General features: G+C 49.2%; 7 protein-coding genes across 7 annotated transcripts; 3 read left to right on the top strand and 4 right to left on the bottom strand.

Annotated features, from left to right (window-relative positions):
• Window positions 1-450: 450 nt before the first annotated feature.
• On the bottom strand, window positions 451-1,984 carry ATNIH1004_008790 (uncharacterized protein; the record flags this gene model as incomplete). Its single annotated transcript, XM_033573394.1, has 3 exons — window positions 451-534; window positions 600-1,234; window positions 1,342-1,984. 3 exons carry the CDS (start codon window positions 1,982-1,984, stop codon window positions 451-453), a joined length of 1,362 nt encoding a protein of 453 aa, XP_033423946.1.
• A 2,077-nt stretch (window positions 1,985-4,061) lies between these two features.
• On the bottom strand, window positions 4,062-6,755 carry ATNIH1004_008789 (putative C6 transcription factor; the record flags this gene model as incomplete). Its single annotated transcript, XM_033573393.1, has 5 exons — window positions 4,062-5,147; window positions 5,250-5,380; window positions 5,436-5,960; window positions 6,024-6,522; window positions 6,651-6,755. The coding sequence occupies 5 exons, from the start codon at window positions 6,753-6,755 to the stop codon at window positions 4,062-4,064; spliced, it is 2,346 nt and encodes a 781-aa protein (XP_033423945.1).
• A 2,067-nt stretch (window positions 6,756-8,822) lies between these two features.
• ATNIH1004_008788 (fungal specific transcription factor domain-containing protein) lies at window positions 8,823-10,883 on the top strand (the record flags this gene model as incomplete). Its single annotated transcript, XM_033573392.1, has 5 exons — window positions 8,823-8,838; window positions 8,897-8,953; window positions 9,048-9,312; window positions 9,367-9,972; window positions 10,034-10,883. The coding sequence occupies 5 exons, from the start codon at window positions 8,823-8,825 to the stop codon at window positions 10,881-10,883; spliced, it is 1,794 nt and encodes a 597-aa protein (XP_033423944.1).
• Window positions 10,884-12,470: 1,587 nt separating this feature from the next.
• ATNIH1004_008787 (uncharacterized protein) lies at window positions 12,471-15,535 on the top strand (the record flags this gene model as incomplete). Its single annotated transcript, XM_033573391.1, has 9 exons — window positions 12,471-12,521; window positions 12,587-12,626; window positions 12,697-12,722; window positions 12,788-13,118; window positions 13,168-13,361; window positions 13,420-13,708; window positions 13,771-13,910; window positions 13,969-14,099; window positions 14,152-15,535. The coding sequence occupies 9 exons, from the start codon at window positions 12,471-12,473 to the stop codon at window positions 15,533-15,535; spliced, it is 2,586 nt and encodes an 861-aa protein (XP_033423943.1).
• Window positions 15,536-16,329: 794 nt separating this feature from the next.
• On the bottom strand, window positions 16,330-16,665 carry ATNIH1004_008786 (uncharacterized protein; the record flags this gene model as incomplete). The annotated part of the gene is made up of 1 exon (XM_033573390.1): window positions 16,330-16,665. The coding sequence occupies one exon, from the start codon at window positions 16,663-16,665 to the stop codon at window positions 16,330-16,332; it is 336 nt and encodes a 111-aa protein (XP_033423942.1).
• A 1,396-nt stretch (window positions 16,666-18,061) lies between these two features.
• On the bottom strand, window positions 18,062-19,946 carry ADE2 (phosphoribosylaminoimidazole carboxylase ADE2; the record flags this gene model as incomplete). Its single annotated transcript, XM_033573389.1, has 4 exons — window positions 18,062-18,258; window positions 18,329-19,286; window positions 19,347-19,444; window positions 19,532-19,946. 4 exons carry the CDS (start codon window positions 19,944-19,946, stop codon window positions 18,062-18,064), a joined length of 1,668 nt encoding a protein of 555 aa, XP_033423941.1.
• A 237-nt stretch (window positions 19,947-20,183) lies between these two features.
• ATNIH1004_008784 (uncharacterized protein) lies at window positions 20,184-21,409 on the top strand (the record flags this gene model as incomplete). Its single annotated transcript, XM_033573388.1, has 3 exons — window positions 20,184-20,292; window positions 20,397-20,882; window positions 20,952-21,409. The coding sequence occupies 3 exons, from the start codon at window positions 20,184-20,186 to the stop codon at window positions 21,407-21,409; spliced, it is 1,053 nt and encodes a 350-aa protein (XP_033423940.1).
• Between the last annotated feature and the right edge of the window lie 485 nt (window positions 21,410-21,894).

Raw genomic sequence — 21,894 nt, 5'->3', positions numbered from 1 at the left:
TCAACTCGCAAGCAAAAACAAATAAAACTGGAACATTACAGCTTCGAGGATTTCTCGCCTTCGGATAAAAGCAAAAGAGAAGTGGGAAAAAAGAAAAAAAAATAAGATAAAAGATCATACTCCAAGGATTACTCCCCGAAACGCCGCCCATTGGATGAAGCCGGGTATATCCAGCACCGTAATGCAAACAAAATGTACGGAGAATAACAGACAGACAAGGGCGAGGACATGACCCAAAAGAGACTGAGCGATCTGCTCTCGACATGGCATCGTGGATATCGTGTCATGCAACCGATCTGCAGTCGAGTCCTCTTTTTTGGAACCTGAAAACCTATGCACGAAAGAGGGAAAAACCTGTTGAAAAAAAAAAATAATAAAAAAAAAGGAGGGGGAATCAGGAGAAGAGGAAAAAAGGGCGATCTTTATTCCATCAGCTCCGATACCATTCATCTACCGGGCTCCAATCCCATACATGCCGACTCCATAGCTTCCACCGCGATCGGGTAGAGGGGTTGATATTTTCGAAACATGATCCTTGAAGTCGAAGGTGGTTAGCAAGTGAGAGAGAGAGAGCATTAGGCCTCCAGTAGATGGCGTACCTTCTTCCGCTTTTTCTTTCCGGCCCCTTCGTTGTTGGAGTAGAATGCGCCGTCATCATCGTCATCTGCATATCCTTCGCCGTATCCAACAAAACTGTTGTCGTCGTAATGTCTTTTGCGACCCCGACTGGGCCGAGCTCTCTCGGACTCCGCCGCCGCTGGTGTCCCATTCGATTGAACTGTAGCTCGGACGCCGTTGGTGGGTGTCGCAGTCTTCTTGCCAGCATCCCCGCTGCTTGCATGCTTCGATGGCTTTTCATGTCCCAGGACATCTTCCCAGTACTCGTTGTCCGGCAGTGTGCCAGGCTCCATGTGCATCGCCTTCTGGAGCTTCTGGAGCTCCGAGTCCATATCCGCGATCTTGATCGGCTTCCCATATACTTTCTGGTTTTGCCATTCCTCCTCCGGCCATTGGGTAAGCGTCAGGAGCCCGCCGGGCGTATTAGAATCATGCTTGACGGGTTTGTTTCTTCCTGCCAGGCCCAGACCCTTCAATTTTCCTTCGTAGGACTTCCTGAGTCTGTTAATCTTCTCCCCCGTTACCGGGTCCATCCTTGCAACCGATTTCGCAACCGGACCTAGCCCGTATAAGGAGACTAGATCTAGTGATGGATCCGGTCCAGTCACGATATGGGCTGTAAAGGTGGCAAAAAACAGTGTTAACGGACCTCATCCCAATAGAGCACATGGTGAAAGGGGGAGACTGCAGCCGCACCAAGGATTATGGTTGGGGAGCTCTTACAGCTTTTGCACAGATGATAGGCCGATGCAAATTCCTTCTGTAGTGAGTCTAAGCTGAAATCGTCCGCATTGGACGGGGCTATCGTTTCTTTGTCAATATCCATGGCGTCACCATGACTAGACAGATTCTGGTCGCCCATGTTAGCAAAATCGCGAACTCCAGTTTCCATACCCAGATCTCCCGGATTCCGGTCATGATCGGTACGTCTGTGTTCTGCTTGCGGAGTTGATGAACTTCCTTGCACGGCCGGGGGTGGCCCTCCCCCAAAGGATTTGTCGGCGTGCTCAGGATCATCGACCGACATCGCGGCCATAAAGTGGCCACTCACGCTGCTAGCGGGTGTGGGAAACGAGTTGGTCGCGCCTACTGTAGGCTGCTGAGAGGCTTGAGTGGACATCGGAGCAGAGGAAGGCGGCGAGGAGAGGTTCGCAGGTTGGGACATTGCCTGGCTCGGGGATGCTTGCGAAGATGTGAAATTGGAGGCATAGTTCGGAGCGCCTACCGACATCAACGGAGGGGATGTCGGAGTCTGTGGGGTTGGTTCAGAATTGATGACCGCAGGTTGGCTCTCTTTGAGAGACCCGGTAGCTGGAGATGATGGTGACGGAGGCGCAAGTCGGAAAGACGCCGCGCGATCAGACATGGAGTCTCAAGGCAAAGAGAGTGAGCGGGGGGGAGAGGATGGCCGAAGCCGGAAACAGGCTTTAAGACCTGTAACCTTATGGCTCACAGAGTCTCTCGATTGAAGATTCGGGCTCCACAGTTAGGATCGAGTCACGGTATATTAGAGGTCTGGAGGAGGGGGAGGCTGGCTTTTCGGTCGAGGGTCGCTCAGGCTGGCGAGCAGGACGTCTGACCGTCTAAAAGTCACACATTCCAATGAGTTTGCTCCAAAACACTGCAGACGTTTGAATCGTATGCGAATGGGTGTCAATCAGAAAAGAGCGGAGGTGGGGGATTCGGGGAGTAGGTGAAGAGAGCGATGCCCTTTGATCCGCAGAGGAGAGAGAACGGGCTTTCGCTTTTGGGGAAGTTGGATGACGGCAAGAGAGACCCACGTGACCACCGGCCTGCCCTTTTCGCCGCCGGTACGGTACAGTACGGTACGGTCATGGCTGTATTTCCACGATGTGACGAATGACTAATCCGGGTGTAATTTCGGTCAATGGACAGAGCTACTTGTGCACTTCCATTCCAGGGGCGTACAGCAACGACACGTCCTCATGGAGCTCCCCAATTGTTCTACACTCCAATGTCCTGTTGTGTAGTCCACTCATTGGATGAATGGGATGTTCGAGTTAGATCAGTCAAGAATACACTAAGAAACATTCTACTTTGTGATCCTTTAGAGGGACACTAGAGCCATGAATTGGTCTATCTGTAGACGAATTGGTTCATTGAAGATCCGGTTCGGCTTGACCAAGGAAGCCATTTGCGTTCTGATTAGTCGATTGAGGTTATCATATCAAAGGGCGTGTCTCAAATTGGGTATATCTTATTACAGAGAGGGCCACCTTCAATACATACATCTGGTCAATCGGCTTTATTCAATATCAACAAGGTTGACATACATATCTGTGACCATGATCCTTTGGTTATTGGTGATGAGAGTGTTTAACTCCAGTATTACCCTCATGTAACAAACAGCTGTGTACCAATAACATGAATTGGAGCTTGAAGTACTCTACACTAATGTAGACAACAGTGGTGTTCTTAAATATCCATCCGTATCCACTTTCTGCCAATCTCACGATATACAGTAAACTAGGCCCAATTCCTTATCATTCTGACAGACAGATAGATCAACTTACCTATAAGTCTTTGAAACCCGATCTTTGAGACTGGCTCCAACTGTCATTTAAATAGAGTAATAACCTTCCCAATTAAATATAATAATTTGCGAACAAAACGTCATCTTAATATTCCCATATATTCAAGAAAGAGGCATCATCAAAGAAAGGACTATCTTTAAGAATAGCTGAAAACATGGATTGGTTGCAATATTGTGTCATTGTCATAATACTACTAACTAGATAATCCGTCTACCTGATCATCAGCATCGTTTCAAATGTAAGCCTCGTTTCAAATGGATTCTATTTCGAGATAGGCGTTTCTGATAATAGTGTGTATTATCCTCAGCGTTAGATGGAAGATGTATCACAGCAGTAATCCTGGTTGTCCGAGTCGGACCGGAAAGGGTCCACAAATCCCCGTGTTCTGCCCATGATCACGGGAATTCCCTTTCACCGGGAAGTTTAACCAAATAAAGTTTATTACTGCCAGCTTCAATGAGACTTAGTAAGCATAGCCGCAACTGGATAGTTAAATAAAGCAACTATGAGTACACAGGTAGTCCACCTTGGCATTCGAACGCGCCTATGTGAACTGAGCAACTATACATTTGAGCCACTTACTAGAATTGAACTTGTTCGCCGTGATAATACCCTATAGTTACCGGATCTTGGATATGGCAGCAGACTATCTGAGGGAAATTGTGTAGTTTGTTAATTTTGTAGCATTCAGATATATCATCCGTAACCAATTTATTTTAGTTAATAAACAACGCTCCCAATACCAAATACAGACATGTCTCATAACTATCCAAGGCAGCTCATGGGTATAATGTTCGTATATACTAAATAACATGCATGTGAATTGAACCGGAGGACCGCTGCGCCACTGGGTAGATCGGCTTGTTTTGGGGAAAATCATAAGAAGAACTAGGTTTGGTAAAATGTTCGACTTTCGCGCACCAGTTGAGCGGAAACATCAGGAATGTTTTGCTCCAACGAAGCCATCAGTTCGATCTGTTCCTGCTGACTGAGAGTTCTTCCTCTCCACGGCGGAGTGGGATATGCGCCGTTGAAATACTGCGAATACTGGTTCCCAATAATGTCAATCAAACCCATTGAGTCCACCTGCGCATCGGCGTATGCTAGATGACTTGACGTTGTGGAGGAGAGCGAGAAGTTGGGGTCCCAGCCAGGTAAACTGGGAATAACCGTGGGGAACGGATTGTGTGGTGTTTCCGGATTAAATTGAACCCCTGGGTAAGTTACGGCCGGCGTACTGTACGTTTCAGTGGCATAAGGTGTCGGAGTAGCGGTTGAGGAAGGGGGCTTCTGTGTTTGAAGTCGTGGTTCCCACAGGGAATACTGCGGTGGTTTTATAGGGTCTACCGCGGCGGATGATGATGTCGATGTAGGAGATTGCGAGAACGAGAAAGCCGGCTCTGCAGAATGGCCTCTTGACAGGCTGCCTGAAGATACACTATCAGGGTTCGAGGACTTGCCTGCTCGGATGCTCTGGGATTGAAAAGACGTTGTCGTGCTCGCAGGGCTGGAGATGGATGGTGGGCTCGCGACGCCTTGAGAGGACGTTGGGGTGGCATGGTTGGACGGAGAGTGGATGACGAAAGATTCCTCAGTATTGTATGTCTTGAGACACGCAGTCACAAGGTTCTTATAGAGAAGTAAGGCCGACTCAACGCCAGGCCACCGTTCTGCAGCAAGCATAATACCCTCCAGTGCCATATCGAGGTGGCCCCTGACTTCATCAATCGAGTGCTCCTTGCGGATTTCGGGATATGAAAGGGACCAGAGGATGGTGTTGAGTGCCATGAAGAGCGACTGTGTAAAAATCCAGGTCAAATCTACCGATCCTGTCGCAATCTGTTGTCGCTGCATAGCAACGTTGAAAACAGACGCGTCATAGCACCTTTTTTTGCTGCATTCACCGAGGGCTCGGGTATCTGGGGAGAGGGCCGAAACATGAAAACGATCATCGTGTTTCGCCGTCCGTGAAACCTATAATATCGTAATCAATAGGAGGAGAGGTTAGTGGAGGAGATTTCCATACCAGGTTTCACTAAGTCCACTACCTCCGTCATTCTTTGGACAGGAGGCCACCCAATGATCAAGTTTATTGAGCATTTGCGAGAACCATGGATCTTGATCATCTGTGGGTGTCTCGCGCTTGTTCAGATAGAGAGTCCGTCTTATCTCTGCTTGTAGTAGCCGCATTTTGAAGAAGTGAATAGCTATACACTTCGCCAGTTTCGGGAGATCCTGAAAGAATGCCGTTTGGAGTTATACATCCGTCGTCGCACACTTCGAAAAACTTGACACGAACGTGATCGTGGTTGATGGAATAGCAACTAGGCCGACCGAGGCTATGGGAAAGGCCAAACTCCATTGATGTGACGATCCAGAAGAGTCTCCTCCGCATGTCTATTTCCAGGGGATTAGGCTTGCGCCCACCGCGTGGTTGCGTAATCGTGGCCTCGTCCGTTAGCCCCAAGTCTTGACACAACTTGACCGCCATGCCAACGACCCAGTAGGCAGCAGTCCTTGTTGGGGTCAACAAAGAGTACTGGCCTATTAGAACCAGACACTGTAGCGATTTAAGATCCAGACGTCTCAGAGAAGCCTCTAAATAAGGCAACGCGGCAAGATAATAACTGTCGGCCAGCCCTGCATAAGTAGGGCCCATTTTTTGCATACTGATGGCAATGACCATTCGTAATTGGAAATTTTCGCAGGGGTCATCGGAACCATTAAATACGTTCTCCACCTCCTTGCGGAATGTAGGTACATGGAGTGTCGGGAGCATCGCTTGTGCTTTGGGACGAGTCAATCAAGTGAGGCCGACTGAAAGTTGGCAGCAGAGGGGAGAGGAATTACCTTTGACCACAAATACGTCGACCAGCCTGTCGGTCGATTTCTTCGTAGGGAGATTAGGCTGAGGTATGGAGCTAATCATAGGATACACTTTGGACGTTGGCTTAGAGCTTTCTTCTTCAAAAGCCAGCTTGATTTCCTGTGCAGTCAGCTCAGGGACCACATCTTTGATGCTCTTCGAATCTGTATTTTGTTTCGCCATCTCCATAACCAAGCGAGTGATTGCAATACCGCTAGATGGCCCCAAGAACCTTGACTCATCATTTTCTTTGAATCGGATACGACCCGCCCCGCGTACCATGAGTTCTGCGTCTGCAGCATGTTGAAAGTCCTTCTCGACTTCCGCAAGCTCTTTCTCTAGCATGCGAGCTTTTTCGCGGAGGGAAACGATGTATGTCCGTGGTATTGTAAATTTTCGAGCGGAATCGAAGTATACGCACTTGGCATTGCTGCGTTCGCAGGGGGCACACCTTGGGATTCCCGGATCACATCTTGATTTGCGCTGTTTGGGCCATTAGTTCCCAACAAAAGGTAAATAAATAAATAAAATAAAATAAAACCGAATCCGGGAATAAGTATAGTGAACGGAAGGGGGCGGAAAGTGGGGGATATAGTTGAACAAGATCATACCTGTCTACACCTTGTACAGGCTGTCAGCGTATGCGCAATTCGACCATCCGGAGTATCGTCAGACTGCGGTGTGGAATTAGAAGATGGTTTGTTCCACAGATCCATATATTGAGATTGTGAGATTGTCGAGTTGAGCTGTGCGTCCATAGCTTTTTGTTGAGGAGATGGCCCCCAAGTTCAGGGGGGGATTGTTTTTCTTTATCGAGGGAGGGAGAAGCAAGCAAACGGGTATTGTATCCCCCGCGATCGCATGAGACTATTCAAAGAGCTTTTCGGAGCGCAAATCGATCACAATCAAAGACGTTGAAGACTACACAGGACGATAAAGTATCGGTATAGCACCTGGTCAGGTAGCACTTTCGACATGTTCGTATCCCGTTCGAACGTGTCCTAACTGCGAGGAGACAGGCGGAGATAGGTACAGGGCAGCATGAGGTTTGCAGAGGTAGATAGTCGGTTCGGTTGATCCGTTCAAGGGGCTCGTAGGGTTCAAGGCAAACGGTCAACAGTGAGAAGTGGGTGGACTCGCAATTTTCAGGATGTTGGGGTTGAGCACGCAGGACACTTCCGTAAGGATTCAGAACGAAACGAAACGAGTGAAATAAAATGACTAGGTATCCTCGGTCCAGTCCCGCCTGGATCGACAAACGCGCTAAGGAATGGTGGCCAAAACGCACGGTTACGGAACGCCAAGCGACCCAGAGAATGGGAATTGCATGGGCTGGAATCAGATGAAGGTACTTGTGATCTAGAGATATGTGATTATATATATATATATATATATATCTACCTAAGTATGAGATAGATTTCGAAAGATTAGTGATGAAGGATTTGACCCTGGAGAGCAAGATGTGCAAATGATCCGCGTTGCCTGCCTAGTTTGCAATGGGTACCCTTTTACCCACTATGCCTACCATCCCATTCCAACGCCATACGGAGTAGGTGTTGATGAGTTCGATTGCGTTGTTATTTAATTTCCCCCTCCCATTCCTTTCATCCATTCCTGAGACTGGTTGATGTGGATGAATGGCCTTTGAGCCTTGCCATGTGTCTGGTCTTTCTCCGTCTTTTCCTCATATGCAAACGCCCACCAAAGTACATCGGTCAGAAAGTCAGTCACAAGCACCATTTCCAGGGGAAAGAAAAGGCAAAAAAACCATTTCTTTTTGTTCCTATTTTACTCCGTAGTGGAATTTATCATTACGTTCTGTTGAATTAAGTTTACTTTGTATGGCCCAATTTCGTACGGACTACTCTACTCTCTATGGACTGATACCTTTGAAGATGAGCTAATTTCCTAAGAGTTTCCTTCTCCAGTCATAGTGGGGGGGATCAGGTGGGGGTCCCAAAGTATCAACGACATGACGTACTCAATCTGGATCGTACCGTATCTTACCGGCCCCCAGTTGTCTGGTCGACTAGTAGTTACTCTGGAGTTCAGATAATTGACCTGCCCCCGCTGGTGGATTGAGGATCACTGGGTATTCATGAGGTACTCTCGGTCCTTACAGTTTACCGTACCTCTTTCGTATGTCGTAAGAGTGGTGTTTCCTCCCTTCCCTTAGGTTGATCCTCTCCCTTCGCACAACACACGCTCAACTTGTCACCCAACGGTCCAGGCTAAAAGCTACCCGATTCATTACCTTATATTTTCCTTGTGGACTGCATCTACGAACCCACGGTCGAGGAGCGGTATTTACTCCTGTGATTATTACTTTTTTCGGCTGTTGCTGCTTCTCTTTTTTTTACCCCCCCAAAGTCTGTCGTTTCTGCCAGTAGTTATAGATGTCTAGCTAATGTAGCATTTCAGTCGCTCCATTCTCAGACAGATGGAGATGGAATCTGCTTTACTTCGTTAATACCTGGTCAAATTGGCAATTTGATTCGCAGGTGGACCATTTAAGCCTTTGCAGTGGCCTAGGTGCCATCTGTTTTCGTATTTGAGGTTGGTGGTGCCTCCTGCATACTTAGGCTCCGAAGTTGATAGACACACAAACCACTCCTTCCTGTCACCGGAATTTTATTTTATTTTATTTTATTTTTTACCCCGCTACCTTTCCTCTCCGGAGAGTACTGTGAAACAAGACTCATAGACTGACTCAGTGCTAGTCCTAGATATCACCTAGAAAATTTGACCATAGAATATCCTGACTTGGATAATCTCGGTTTCGCATGACTACCCCGGTAGGTATCACCTAATTTGGGCCATGGTATGCCGATGTTGGTCTTGTTAATTTAATTCATAGGTAACATGCAAGGCCAGGATGTCAAGTTCTTCGTTTTTGGACAAGCCATTGCTCAAAGTCAGTCGGCCAGTAGCTGCATGCTCAAGATGCCGAACAGCCAAAATCAAGTGCGATGGAAAACTTCCTGCTTGCTCCGCGTGCGAGAGGGTAGGAAAGGCCAATACTTGCTCTGGTGCCAGCGATGAATTCGCCAGGGGTAAAGAAAGAAGCTATGTCGCGTCCCTGGAAGGCTATTGCGAGAGGCTTGAGAGCAGAATCGCGGAACTTCGTCGCCGCAAAGGCCAGTTGCACGCTGACGAATCAGGTTTCGTGCGGGAAAGCTCAATAACCGCAGCCTCACCCCCCGATTCCCATGGACAGGTGCATCGGAAGGAAGTTTCTGATATTGATGACCTTGTGGGAGACTTTGGATTTCTGTGAGTGACTTGTTTGTGTAAATTGAATAGAACCATCACTGACACGTGAACTAGGTCTGTCAACGCGACTTCAAGAGATTTCCATGGAATACAGTCCAATACCTCGTTTGCAAATCTTCTCTTATCACTTTCTGTTGCCGAGCCTATCCCGAAACGGTCAGCAAAAGCACTTCCCGCGCGCCACGAAATCACCACGCTTTTACAACATTACTTTGACACTTTCTTCACTCAATTGCCCTTTTTCGTTGAGACGAGCTTTTGGACCTCGGTGGATATGGTGTACCAGGCCAACGGCCGCTTCGCTAAGCCCTTTGATCATTGGTTTCTGCGCATGATATTGGCCACCACGTACGCTTCCATATCTTACCAATTTGGTGACCAGAATCACCAATACGCTTTGTCATTCGCTTCCTCGGCCTTGGATTATGCTGAAGATGTGCTCCAACCAGGATCCATAGCTGGTATTCAGGCAATAATGCTACTTGCGCAGTATTCTCTCGTCGACCCTAAGCATTTTCGCTCTTGGTACCTTGTGGGAATGGCTGCGCGAGCTCTGGTTGATCTGGGCTTACATCAAGACCCCCCTTCGGATGTTCCATCCACCGATGAGCAGCTAGATCTCCGCCGAAGGGTATGCCACAGTGTTTATTGCTTAGACAGGTTTGTCCGGCCGCGATGCCCCTTAGAGCACTCTTTTACATTACTGACCTGGATGAGACAGATGCGTCAGTGCTGCTTTAGAACGGACCTTTTCGTTTTCTGACGACTCTGTCAATGTTGCTTTGCCTGCTGCCGGATCCGGGTTGACAGAACCGAGCCTTATCTTTTTACACAGTTCGGAGCCCGCATGGCACCTGATCAAAATCCGGCGGATCCTGTCGGCAGGCTATCAGAGAAAATATTTTAACGCATCTGATCTACTTTCCCAGACGGTAGTATCCAATTGGACACTGTACGCGGAGGCCAGCGAGTGGTTTGATCACCCTCCTAAGGCTGTCCCACAGTATTTCCCTATGCTATATAAATTGGAGCTGCTATACACCACGGTCATGATTCTGTCGCCGACTTGTCAATATTGTAATTTGTGTGATTATGACAAGGTCCTGTTGTTTGATCGATGCATGCAGTACATAGCCGAATTCCACCGGATTCTGAAGGACGACAGGTGGCTGCCGTTTATGACATTCCTTGACATCCAACGGGTATACCAGGTGAGCGTACGGTTCACCGACGTCGTTGCTCGCGATTTTGATCTCGTTCTGAGCTCAACTGTGCCGGCGCTGCCTCCCCTTCCCTATAATGCTCTTGTACCGCCGATTTTGGACGCTGAGAACACTCTCAACAGCCATGCACGTGCGATTGAATGCTTGATTCAGATCCAAGTCATTCTCCAATTTGGCGTGAGGAAGTGGAGGCTTGACGGACTGCTTGACGGTTTCCAGCAACACTCGGCATGCGTTCGGGGACAACTCATGCAGCCCTCAGTCGCTTACTTTCCGGGGTCGGGAGCGCACGTCGCCGGACAACTGCCTCCTGCAGGGGTTGTATACCCTGGGGTCCAACCAATATAGTCCTTGAACATATCCTTTTGTTCCCTTTTATTTCATGTCTTTTTCTTATATAAGAATTTTGGTCCTATGGCCATGACTGTTTTTTAGCCCTGGATTCTGGCGCTGAACATTCTTAAGTATATGTCAGACTATTAATACAATATCGCTTACGATATACGTATGGTCCTTCGACAAGCGTAGAATACCCATTATAAGTCAGGCTCCATTAGGGAGACTCACATTTGTTCCGAGTTGATGTAATAGGTAAGATCAATCATTGGATACTGTGGTACGCGCGTATCCGGATGCGTTGGTGGGTCGATTTGCAGATGGAGACGGTGCGGAATGGGCCCATAGTTATTTTTCTCGTTCTTTATCTCGTCCGGGTTGCATACAAAGCTCGCGAGTTAACTGTGTAGGAGTGCTGACAGGACTATTATGCTAAACTATCATGGAGAGCTGCTTAGATCAGGCAGTAATTTAAATATTTATGTTCAGGAGGAGAAAGGGAAAGGAAACTTGATTCTGGGGATGAGATCAAGCTGCAGAGACCAGCTCCCCTGTGAAGCAGTGATTGACGTCAGGGTGATGCGTTCCTTGGATGCCCGGTGGAGCCACCTGGGAAAGATTGGGCCAACGGACCACAACCTTCCAACGGCAAGGGTGAGGGATGAAGTAGACATGTACTAATTTGGGAGTTGAATGGACTCCAGTCGAGTGTCTCTGCTGGAACACTAAGTAGATACAGTATACATTAGAGTAAAAGGACCATCCGTAAGAGAGACATGACCTCCAAGCTTCGCGTTAGTCTTCTCGCAATGGATCAGATTAGCTTTAGAGGCTGAGCAGCTGCCTAGTTTCAAGCTTCGTCTAGTTATACTGTCTACGCAGGCATCAATCGACGCAAAGGAACAAAGTCTGGGCTAGGCCGATCCTGTAACGGTCAGCTCCTTAATTATGTACAATGAATGAGTAATGCTCTACCCTGTCGGATGAGTCGTCCATGCACGGCATCGACAGTGATGATCTCATACATCGGAATGCATGCAACTCCCAATACTGCACTGCTTCAGGGAGCTCGTCCTCAGAACCATCACAGCGTCATGACGCAGTGACGTCAAGCCAGTGATGAATCCGCTCCTTCCAATTTCTCTGCGGACTGGCAAGTCGTCCGTTCTGGCCCTGGCCTTAGACTGGTAGGTACCTTGTAGGTATTTATTTTACGTCGTGGCCTTTTTTGTTGCATTTTTATTTCTTTATTTTGCTTGTTTCTTTGCTTTTACCCCTTCAGAAACCCAGATTTTCTGGACTCTTTACGGCCCAATCCATGGTGGCTTGCTCCCACATTCCCTTATTGCCCATTCCTGTGATACCCCAGCGACGCGACCCTGTCCTCCCTTGAATTCGTCTTCTCCAGCTATCTACCTACCACGAGAACCTTTACAATTCCTTGTAAAATAAATCCATCTGATATCCAATACCTATTCAAGCCTCTCTCTCCCCCTCCCTTCCAGCCCCCCCCTCTTTTTTATTTTTTTTTGTTTTTTATTTTAATTTTTGTCCTTACTGTTCTGGTTCATCGCCAACCGTTGAAACGAGAGCGACTTCATGATGTCGGCTGGAGTGAACCGTCCTACTGACACGAAACAGAAGGAGCAGGTAGGCTGAAAGTCTTTCTAGTATCGGTTCCAAAGAGCACGGGAACTGACTTGGTGGATACCCAGGACATCAACCAAAAGCTGCAGCTGTATGGAATTTACCAAGGTAAAGATCGCATATAATCTGAAGAAAGCAAATCAATCACTCCCGAACCGGGACTAATGCAAGTAAACAGCTTTCAAATGCGGCAAGCTTCCATCGGTGAGTCTTCAATTGAAGACGTGATATGGTCGGTCAAGTATTCTAACTCCAGCATCCCATGATAGAACAAGCAATGCGATATTGCCCTGAATAGTGCCCTGGCTTCGAAGGCGCTCTCGTCGCCATCCAAAGAACTATCCAGCGAAGGCCAAGTCCTCGTGACAGATCTTCGACATGCCATTGAACAGGCCAAAAAGCTGATCCTGAGCAAGAACGAGGGACAGCTGCTTCAGGAGTTTATCTGGGAGGCCGAGCACATCACCGCGGATGATATCAGAGAAAGGCCGGATGTGCCCTTATCAAAGGATTTAGCAGAGCAGGATGGGAGGCAGGCATTGGAGGGCCTGAAGGCTCTCGGAAATCTCTTGATCACCAATGGCGAATTCAGGAAGCTACGTATGTGATGTGACCCTGTATAGGCGATGGAAGTATTAACGGCTGGCAGTAAACGATGCTTGGATCCTTGCCCGCGACATTGCTGGTGATGCCTCGCAGAAGGCTGCTAATCAGTTACGGCCCTCGGAAGAACAGCTTGCTCAGATTGATGAACCCGCCGAAGAGAATGTCTGGCATGAGAAGCCGGACTTTGCGAAACACAAGGAGAACCTCACCTCCCGTTTCAAGACAGCTAAGTCTGAAGTATGTACCTCCTGACTCTTGTCCAGCTGTCTATGGTCGTGTATTTACGCCTCGAAAGGCTCAGAAGCAGTATAACGAAATTGGCGAGACAGCAGTTCAAGCGGCTACAGGGGATCAGGACCCTGAGACTGCAGGAGACATCGATATCCGTGCTGGTGCTACCGCAGGCGCCGAGGAAGTCAATCAACGACTCTCGGGCAACGTCTCCGAAGACACCAAGTCTCGTGCTCGCGAGTATACCGACCGGACCAAGAACTACTTGGCGCAGAAGGTGCCTCCGGAACGCCGCGAACAGGCGATCTGGCGGCTGAAAAAGATGGTTCTTGAGATCCAGGGTCATGCCAATTGTGAGTGTGCTTATGTGATGCTAATATCCCAGAGCATGGGAGCTGACGTTTCCTCAATACAGACCAGCAGGCTATCCAGACCTTACTCAACCTTGTGGAGAAATATGGCAGCACTACTCGGCATATCTCAGAGCAAGGTGCTGGGGCTGTTAAGGGCATCCGAGGCGGTAGTAAGGTCCAGGCTATGGAAACCAACCTCAGAGTATGTTCTCATCAAATGTCTGCCGAAATGATCATTAAAAACTGATCATTCATCGAAGGTCTTGATTGAGCGGTTCGCCAACAGTACTTCGTTGGACGACTTCTTTGATTCTCTGGAGACTATTTACCAAGACGCGGACAAAGATCCAGAGCTTAAGGGGTGGTTTAAAAACATCAATACATTTATCCGGTACGTTAGCATTGATAAAAGAGAAGGAGGGACTGATTTCTAACGGCACCAGGAAATGTCTCCAGGAGCAAGGGTATATTATGCAGGAGGGCTGCGACAGGCAATGGAACCAGCTGGCAGAACATGGCCAATATCTGCTTCGTGAGCGATACAAGGACCACACCAACCGGGTCCTCGACGAGGTCAAGTTCATTGGCGCCGAGTTCTCCAAAGATCCCCAGAACAAGGCGTTTGCTGACTCCATGGACAAACTGTTCCACGATTTGGGTCGCGACTCAGTTGGCAATGTGGCCTTCAAGAAGCACCTGCTGAAGGATGTCCGGGATGTCATTCTCCCCGCGACATTTGAGAAAATTCGCTATGTGCCAATTCCTCGTATTGAAGTGTCCGACCCGATGGCCGACGTTGTTATCGAGAACCTGGTGATCGAGAGCGATAATCTGATGCCGAACGTCGTGGAGTTCGGCAGTGACAACTACTTCCGCTGGGGTCGCAAGAAGATCAGCAATAAGCATGACAATAAGATCATGATCTCGGTGTCCGGAATCCAGGCTGACTTGCGAGACGTCAGTTACTATGTTAAGAAGAAGCAGGGATTCCCTTCGATCACCGACACCGGCGTCATGGACATTTTCCTGGGCGGCGACGGCTTCGGCTTCAAAATCGCAGCATCCACGGCGCACAAAGCCGATCGGCAGAACTTCATCAAGCTGGACAAAGTGGTCGTCAAGATCTCTGACCTCGACATCAAACTGAAGAAATCAAAGCATAAGATACTCTTCTCAATCTTCAAGCCCCTGCTCTTCCGCACCGTCCGTCCGGTCCTGCAGAAGGTCCTCCAGCAACAGATCCGTGACGCCTTCGCTAGAGGCGACAACTTCGCCTACGAGATCTACACTGAAGTCCAGCGTGGTAAGGAAGCCACTCTTGAGGATCCCAAGGACGCTCCTAACGTTTACGCCCGCTACATCAATGCCTTGCGTGCCCGCATGGATGAGAAGAAGCGTCAGCAGGTCGCCCAGGAGACCGCTGAGCGTGACACCAAGGTCCAGACCGCGACCACCCTGCATGACTCCCTGTTCCCTGATATTCACCTTCCCGGCGGCATTTCTTCCAAGGCCACAGAGTACAAGGAACTCTCCCAGAAGGGCGAGCGCTGGGAATCTCCCATCTTCACCATCGGCTCTGCTTCTGAATCCAGCGATATCCCCAACCTGGCAGAAATCAGGCGCAAACCTCACTCCAGGAGCAAAGGTCGTCTGGCGGACGGCGGTCTCACCAATGGAACCATGCACGCCGTCGATGGCACCGCCAAATATAATGGCTCGCATGGCTTCTCCGATGAGATGGACCAAGCGTTCAGCAACGGCGCCACTTCGAAGACCGGGCCTACTATCCCAGGTGCAGACTCTGCATTTAACCCCCAGGCCGCGTGAAACGAGTGGAACGTGAAGTAGCAAAATGGTCGGCAGTCTAATTGTTTTGTGTTGTATTTGATTGATATCCTGTCTTGTATTGGTTGATTATGCTTATTTATTTAATTTCGGATGTTTAGCATCCGTCTGGGTTTGGCACTGCAGTTCTGGGGTATATAATTCTGACTATAGTAACTCAGATCAGTTTCATATCCACTACACTCTAATATGAAATTCGTAGGCTGTCTCTTGACTTGTCAGAAGTTACCTTTTTTTGCCCTCCGATTCTTGGTCTCCAGTTTTGATCACTTATTGTAAAAGCTCATCCGATTGACGTCCTTGAGAATATGATGGATTCTCTATGAATTCTGTCTCATCATCAGATGGAAGGATTCACTTTCCACCAGGTCCCACACAGATCTTTGACAAATATGCCCTCCGTTGTCTTCCACTGTAATTCACGCTGGTCCCATCCTCCTTCTCATGATCAATTTCCCAATATCTCCATCAAACGCCGAGATGATACCGGGCGGTGCTGTAGGACAGAGTTCTGACATTAAAGAATGCAGAAGTTTAACAGCCACCCACCACAGTTGATCAATCTCAATCCTCATAGAACCCGGATACCTCGGATCATTCCTATTGCAATCCGGTCTGTATTGAGTATCAACCATGACGACAAATCTCATTCTGAGATCTCCTGGTTTCGGGCATCTTCTGGCTCGCTAGATTCGATGATACTCTTCAAACACTTATCATCGATATAAGACACGTCATATAGCGTGGCTTAATAACTTGTACGTGCACCCATGCACTCAAGATACTGGTTGAATTCTGTTCGGATCTGATTCACCAACGCGGGCGTCAAACCATTGCGCACCCTCCACGATGACATTTTTATGAGTCTTGTGGAGAAGTTTGTTCTGGGAAGCCAGTGTATTCACACCTCGGTCTATTCTTCGGTGTATGTAGCGGTCAAGTTTGGATAAGGGTGCTGGAAACAGCTCATCTGACTCGGGGGTGTAGACTGTGCGATAGATGATATATCCCCAGGGCCAGGTGTTAGGCCAGATTTCATTAATAAACATGGTCGATTCACGGCGGGAATTCTTAGCCTTGTTTCCAAACCGTCGATTTCGCTCCTCATCCATGTTCTGGAAGTCCGGGTGGGAGGATGGTTCACTCCATGTTGGGTGGTCCAAGAATTGGCCCAATAAATCGTCTGTAGAGGTTAATGAAGAAGGTTCAGCCACTTCTTTATTTTGCTTTTATCTCCTTAACAGATGCAGAATGAGAAGATTGAGAAGCATGAAATAGATCGATTGTGCTTGACATTGCGGATTATAGTATAACGATGCCGCCTGGTTCTAACAGGGGAGTTTTCCGGTAGATGTCACTGCCTATTAGGCGATCATATCACAGGGAAACTTGGAGTGTGGTTTTGAAAGCCAGTCCCCCAGACTTGACTAAAGACCGTATTCACACTGCACAGCTATCACTGGCCAGATCTTTCGTTCCCGTAGGTATTCACCTCGGCTTAATATGGTGGAATAAGGACTTATCGTTCGAAAAATTACCAGTCGGCCAACTAAAAACCCATGGACTCTAGGAGAGCCATGATTGTGGTACTTCATCTATTTACTATACTATGAGCCACTTAACGCACTAACTGACTATCATATTGGGTCAATTTAGTCACCTTCCTATCCGGAATAATCTGACTCGTTCAAGCCTCTTTTACTCCAGGATCTCTACCTCAGTACTTTAGTTAGCTGCCAAGTTTTAGATACCAAAACACCCCTACTCCTATGAATATTGTACCCGAGCTACGGATCGAGAACTGAGTTAACCGTGAAGATCAGCAACGACATAAACCATGTAGATATTGTGCACTGACCACGACAGGAGCGCTGCACTGTTATCACAAAGACCAGTTACCCCTTGGAAGTGTGTCTTATTTGTTCCTCCTCGTTGGGACGATAGGGCAGGTCATATCTATATACTTCCTGGGCAATACTGGCGCTTTTTCTCGCAATGATACTACCATGGTCAGCGCTTATGCTGAACAAGATACCAGATATAATCTCTATAAAGATTCCTGCTTGCAGTATTGAGTGGATCAATTGAACTGCAGACTGAAATATGGTGGAATCGGAACGGCGAGCGGTAGGGTAGCCAAATCAGGTCAAGCTATAGTATTTCATCTCTTGTCCCCTAAAGCGCAATACATGCTGCGAAATGACAATGCCAAGAATGGAAGATAGCTACGAATAACTGATTCGACAGGTATTGAGACTCTTGTCATATCCTCATGTCCGTCCCGCGTCTGACTTTTTCTTTCATCTCTGGTTAACAATAGTCTAATCACATGGGTTCCGTATGTGACTGTGGACATATTCCTGTAGATCTGGTGAAGCCACAATTGTAGAAAGGGTATGATATTTATTCCATCTATATAGTCATTTCTAAGAACGACATAAACGATCCGTTCATTCCTCGTACCTCATTTATTTTTGTTTGTTGTGTTTTCATAATCCGACCTCTCGTCTACATCTGCTCAAAGTACTTTTCCCACCCCAGCTCCTGCATCTTGACACCCTTTTGATCGAGATTCTCAATGCGAGCTTTCTCGGCATACGCTTCCACCTTGCGCTGGATGGCGGGGTCGAAGGAGCCGAGGATGCGAGCGGCCAGGAGTGCGGCATTGATGCTGTTATTGATGCCGACGGTTGCGACGGGGACGCCTATAAAGAATTAGATGATCTTTCCATAGACATAGAATGAACGGAAGGGGAGTAGGAAAAGATATCATACCTCGAGGCATCTGTACGATACTGTAGAGACTGTCTACACCATCCAGGGAACTGCCCTTGACGGGAACCCCGATGACAGGGAGAGCAGTATGTGCGGCAGCCATGCCGGGGAGATGGGCGGCACCACCGGCCGCGGCGATGATGACTTTGATGCCGCGGGCGGCGGCGCGGGCCGAATACTCGGCCATGAAGGTTGGGGTACGGTGGGCGGAGGTGATGTCGACGGCGGGTTCGATGCCGAAGTGGTTGCGGAGGAGTTGGAGACCTGGAACTAGGGTCTTGAGGTCGCTGTCAGAGCCCATCATCACGGCCACGGAGGGGGCGGGCTTGGAGGGGCCAGATTTCTGCGGGGCCGTCTTCACATCGCTGCGCTGAGCGCGGATCTCGTCGACCACGTCGATGAGGGGCTGGATGTGCGTCTCGGCCTCGTGCATCGTGGGCGCAGTGACGGTCACATGGCCCATTTTACGGCCTGGTTTGGCGGCGCCCTTGCTGTAGAGGTGGATGCTGGAGTTGGGGATGGAGAGAGCGTGTTCGGCCGCTTTCAAATGGGTGTCAGGGGCAGCACCGCCGATGATGTTCAGCATGATGGACGGCTGACGGATTTCGAGGCTCTGTGGAGGGATGGGGAGGTCAAGGATGGCGCGGAGGTGGGTATCAAATTGAGAAAGTGGGCAGGCTTCGATGGTGTAGTGGCCGGAATTGTGGATGCGGCTGGCGATCTCGCATAGGAGAAGGCTGTCGTCCTCGAGGAGGAACATCTCGACGCCGAAGACTCCTTTGCCGTCGAAGGCCGCCACGGCCTTGCGTGCGAGCTCCTGCGCTTTCTGGTTGATGGCTTCGGAGACGTTCCGGGCGGGTGCGTACACGAGCTTGCAGACCGAGTCCTCCTGGACGGTTTCGACGGTGGGATATGATAACACCTCATCCTTGGTCTTCACGACCATCACGGCTAGTTCCTAGATCAGTAGGGTTAGCCCGGCCGGGGGTAGTTATATGTATTGTTAGGACAGGCGAACCATCTTGAAATATGCCCATTTCTCGGCGTACAGCGGGCGGTCCTTGAGAGTTTCTAGGGCTTCGGGGATGTCTGCTTTGGAATTGACGCGGAAGTTCCCTAGGTATCAATCGAACCTGTTCAGCCATTGAGGGTTCCATCACGGTCATCGTGTCAGTAGCAAGGGGGAATGGGGACATGACTCACCTCGTCCGTCATAGGCCATGGTCTTCGACTTCAGCATGAGAGGGAACCCCAGCTGGTCACCCACCGCCGCCAGCTCTTCGGGTGTATTGTGAACCAGCTCGCGATGTTCTGCCATGGGAATGTCATATTTAGACAAATGCTCCTTTTGGTTGAACTTGTTCTGAATTGTGCGGATGGCCTGCCAACTAGGCTCGATGCTGACCTGCGAGGCAATCTCCTCCAAGGCGTAGGTGTCGACATGCTCGATCTCGGCCGTGACGACGTCGCAGGTCCTCGCCAGCTTCCTCACAGCCTCGCGTTCCTTAAAGGAGCCGGACACATGGCCATCGTGGGCGCTGATTTGCTTGGCCGGGGAATTCTCCGCATCGAGGATGTTGACTTGGATGTTGAGTCGATTGGCGGATTCGACCAGCATACGGCCCAATTGGCCTCCGCCGAGCACGCCCACCTTGGGGGGAATTCCACATTCTGGATATTATAATATCTGAATTAAAAGAAGTACTGAGGACTGATGGAAGAATTGTCAAGAAATGCCCCTCTTCTCCGCCGTGGAAAATTCGGCCCGATAGTCGTCACGTGCCCGCCGATAAGCATCGCGACTTCACCTTCTTTTAGAATATATAGAATGTTTGCTCTCTTCTCACCCCCCACTATGTCTCTGGATGAAGATGCCCTGGAGACCGCTGCCAATGGTGGCTGGATGGACGCGTATGTTCCTCTCCCCTCCTGCCCATCGCTGCGCTTCCTGACCTCCTATCCCAGTGAGAAATGGCCATCCATGGTGGACCCGTTGATTCAACGATTGGAACATGTATGACAAGCACCTCCTTTCCATCCAGGGAATGACCACTGACAACGCGACCAGATCGTCTACAATGTCTTTGCCATGCCAGAACCTCCCCACGATTCCCCCCCGTGTCTCTAGGTGCCAATAAGGACGTTCCCGACTCTCAACCTCAACCATCTACACTCCCCGCGCCGCTTCAGCTCCTCCTGGACTCCATTCGGTCCAACTTGCGATCGCTATTCTCCTCCAAACCTCCGCATACAATCCAACGACTGGCGGAGCTTATCCTGCATCCAAATGCGCACTACCGGACTCTCCCCGCTTACCTGCGCGCAGTGGACCGCACCATCTCCGTCACGAGCGGCGCAGATGTCTTCCCTCTCCAGATGCAAGAAGCTACCAGTCAGCCCAATGGCGTCGTAAACGGAACAGACAATACCTTCCTCCTCTCGGACCATGCTCTCGGCAGCGACGAGTCCTTGGGCGGAGCTCTTTTGACCCCTATTCCCTGGTTGAGTAACGCTGCGTCGCCTGGAGCGGAAGATGGGGCTGTTGAGACCGAAGGTATTTCTTCCCCACTTCTCTCCACAGAATATCCTCTACCGATAAACATCCTCTAATGCACCGGTACAGGCTATGAATCCGCCTCCGCAGCTCCTCAAGCAGACCAACAGTCGCCCCAGCAGGAATCAGAACCATCAACCGACACCTCCTCGCAGCAACCCAACCTCCCCTCTCAGTCGGAACCTGTAGCGGTAGAGAATCAAGCAACGGAGGGCGCGGGATCCCCACCGGCCGAATTTTCAGAAGATATACCACACGCACGAGGCCCACGTCTCCTCGGCGTGGCGGACTTGGGTCTCCAAGACGGTAAAGGAATTGAAATGACGCTCCTGGACACCGAACAGCAATCCAGTACGCAACCCGATGAACAGCAACAGCAACAACAACAGCCCTCCCAGCCAACCCTGGGTAATGACTCCGATCAGACCGCGGCCCAGAGAAATGCAGACGGCGATGGGGATATAGTTCTTGAGGACGCCCAGAGGGCCAAGGAGGAGGAAGAGGAGACCCCCCGTGTCGACGGATAATCCCACTCCGACAAAGTCATAGTTGAAAGATCCTTTGGATCGGCATCACCAAGATATGAATGACATGATGATGGCTTGATTCAGTCGGTTATCTATTTTGATTTGGCGTTTATCATCCTGGTTTTTCATTTCATTCGTTCACCTTTTAACTTCTCTTATGATTGACGATCGACGATGACTCAACCCGTGAGACACATACCTTCTTCTGTATTCTCCTCCATTTCCGCTATGAACAGCTATGACTGACGATGTGCGCCACGTACTGTGACTAGAAGCAACTTGACCTCGGGTTTCTCGGCTCTGGACATGGATACGCGGTAAATTGAGACAGCTAGCTATCTTTACGATGGACCAGCATTGACATTGTGAATAGTATATCGGACAAGTCTTATTCCCGGAATGCTAGCTAGTAAATTCGACAAGAGGTATCAATTCAGTGAAAGAGCTATACTTTGGAAATTCAAAAAATAAAAAAAAAAAAGACA

This window comes from Aspergillus tanneri, assembly GCF_003426965.1.
Source record: "Aspergillus tanneri strain NIH1004 chromosome Unknown AapTan_6_pilon_pilon_pilon, whole genome shotgun sequence".
In the NCBI taxonomy this organism is placed as follows: domain Eukaryota; kingdom Fungi; phylum Ascomycota; class Eurotiomycetes; order Eurotiales; family Aspergillaceae; genus Aspergillus; species Aspergillus tanneri.
The sequence above is the reverse complement of the archived record's forward strand: the minus strand, read 5'-3'. Positions and strand labels throughout refer to the sequence as shown.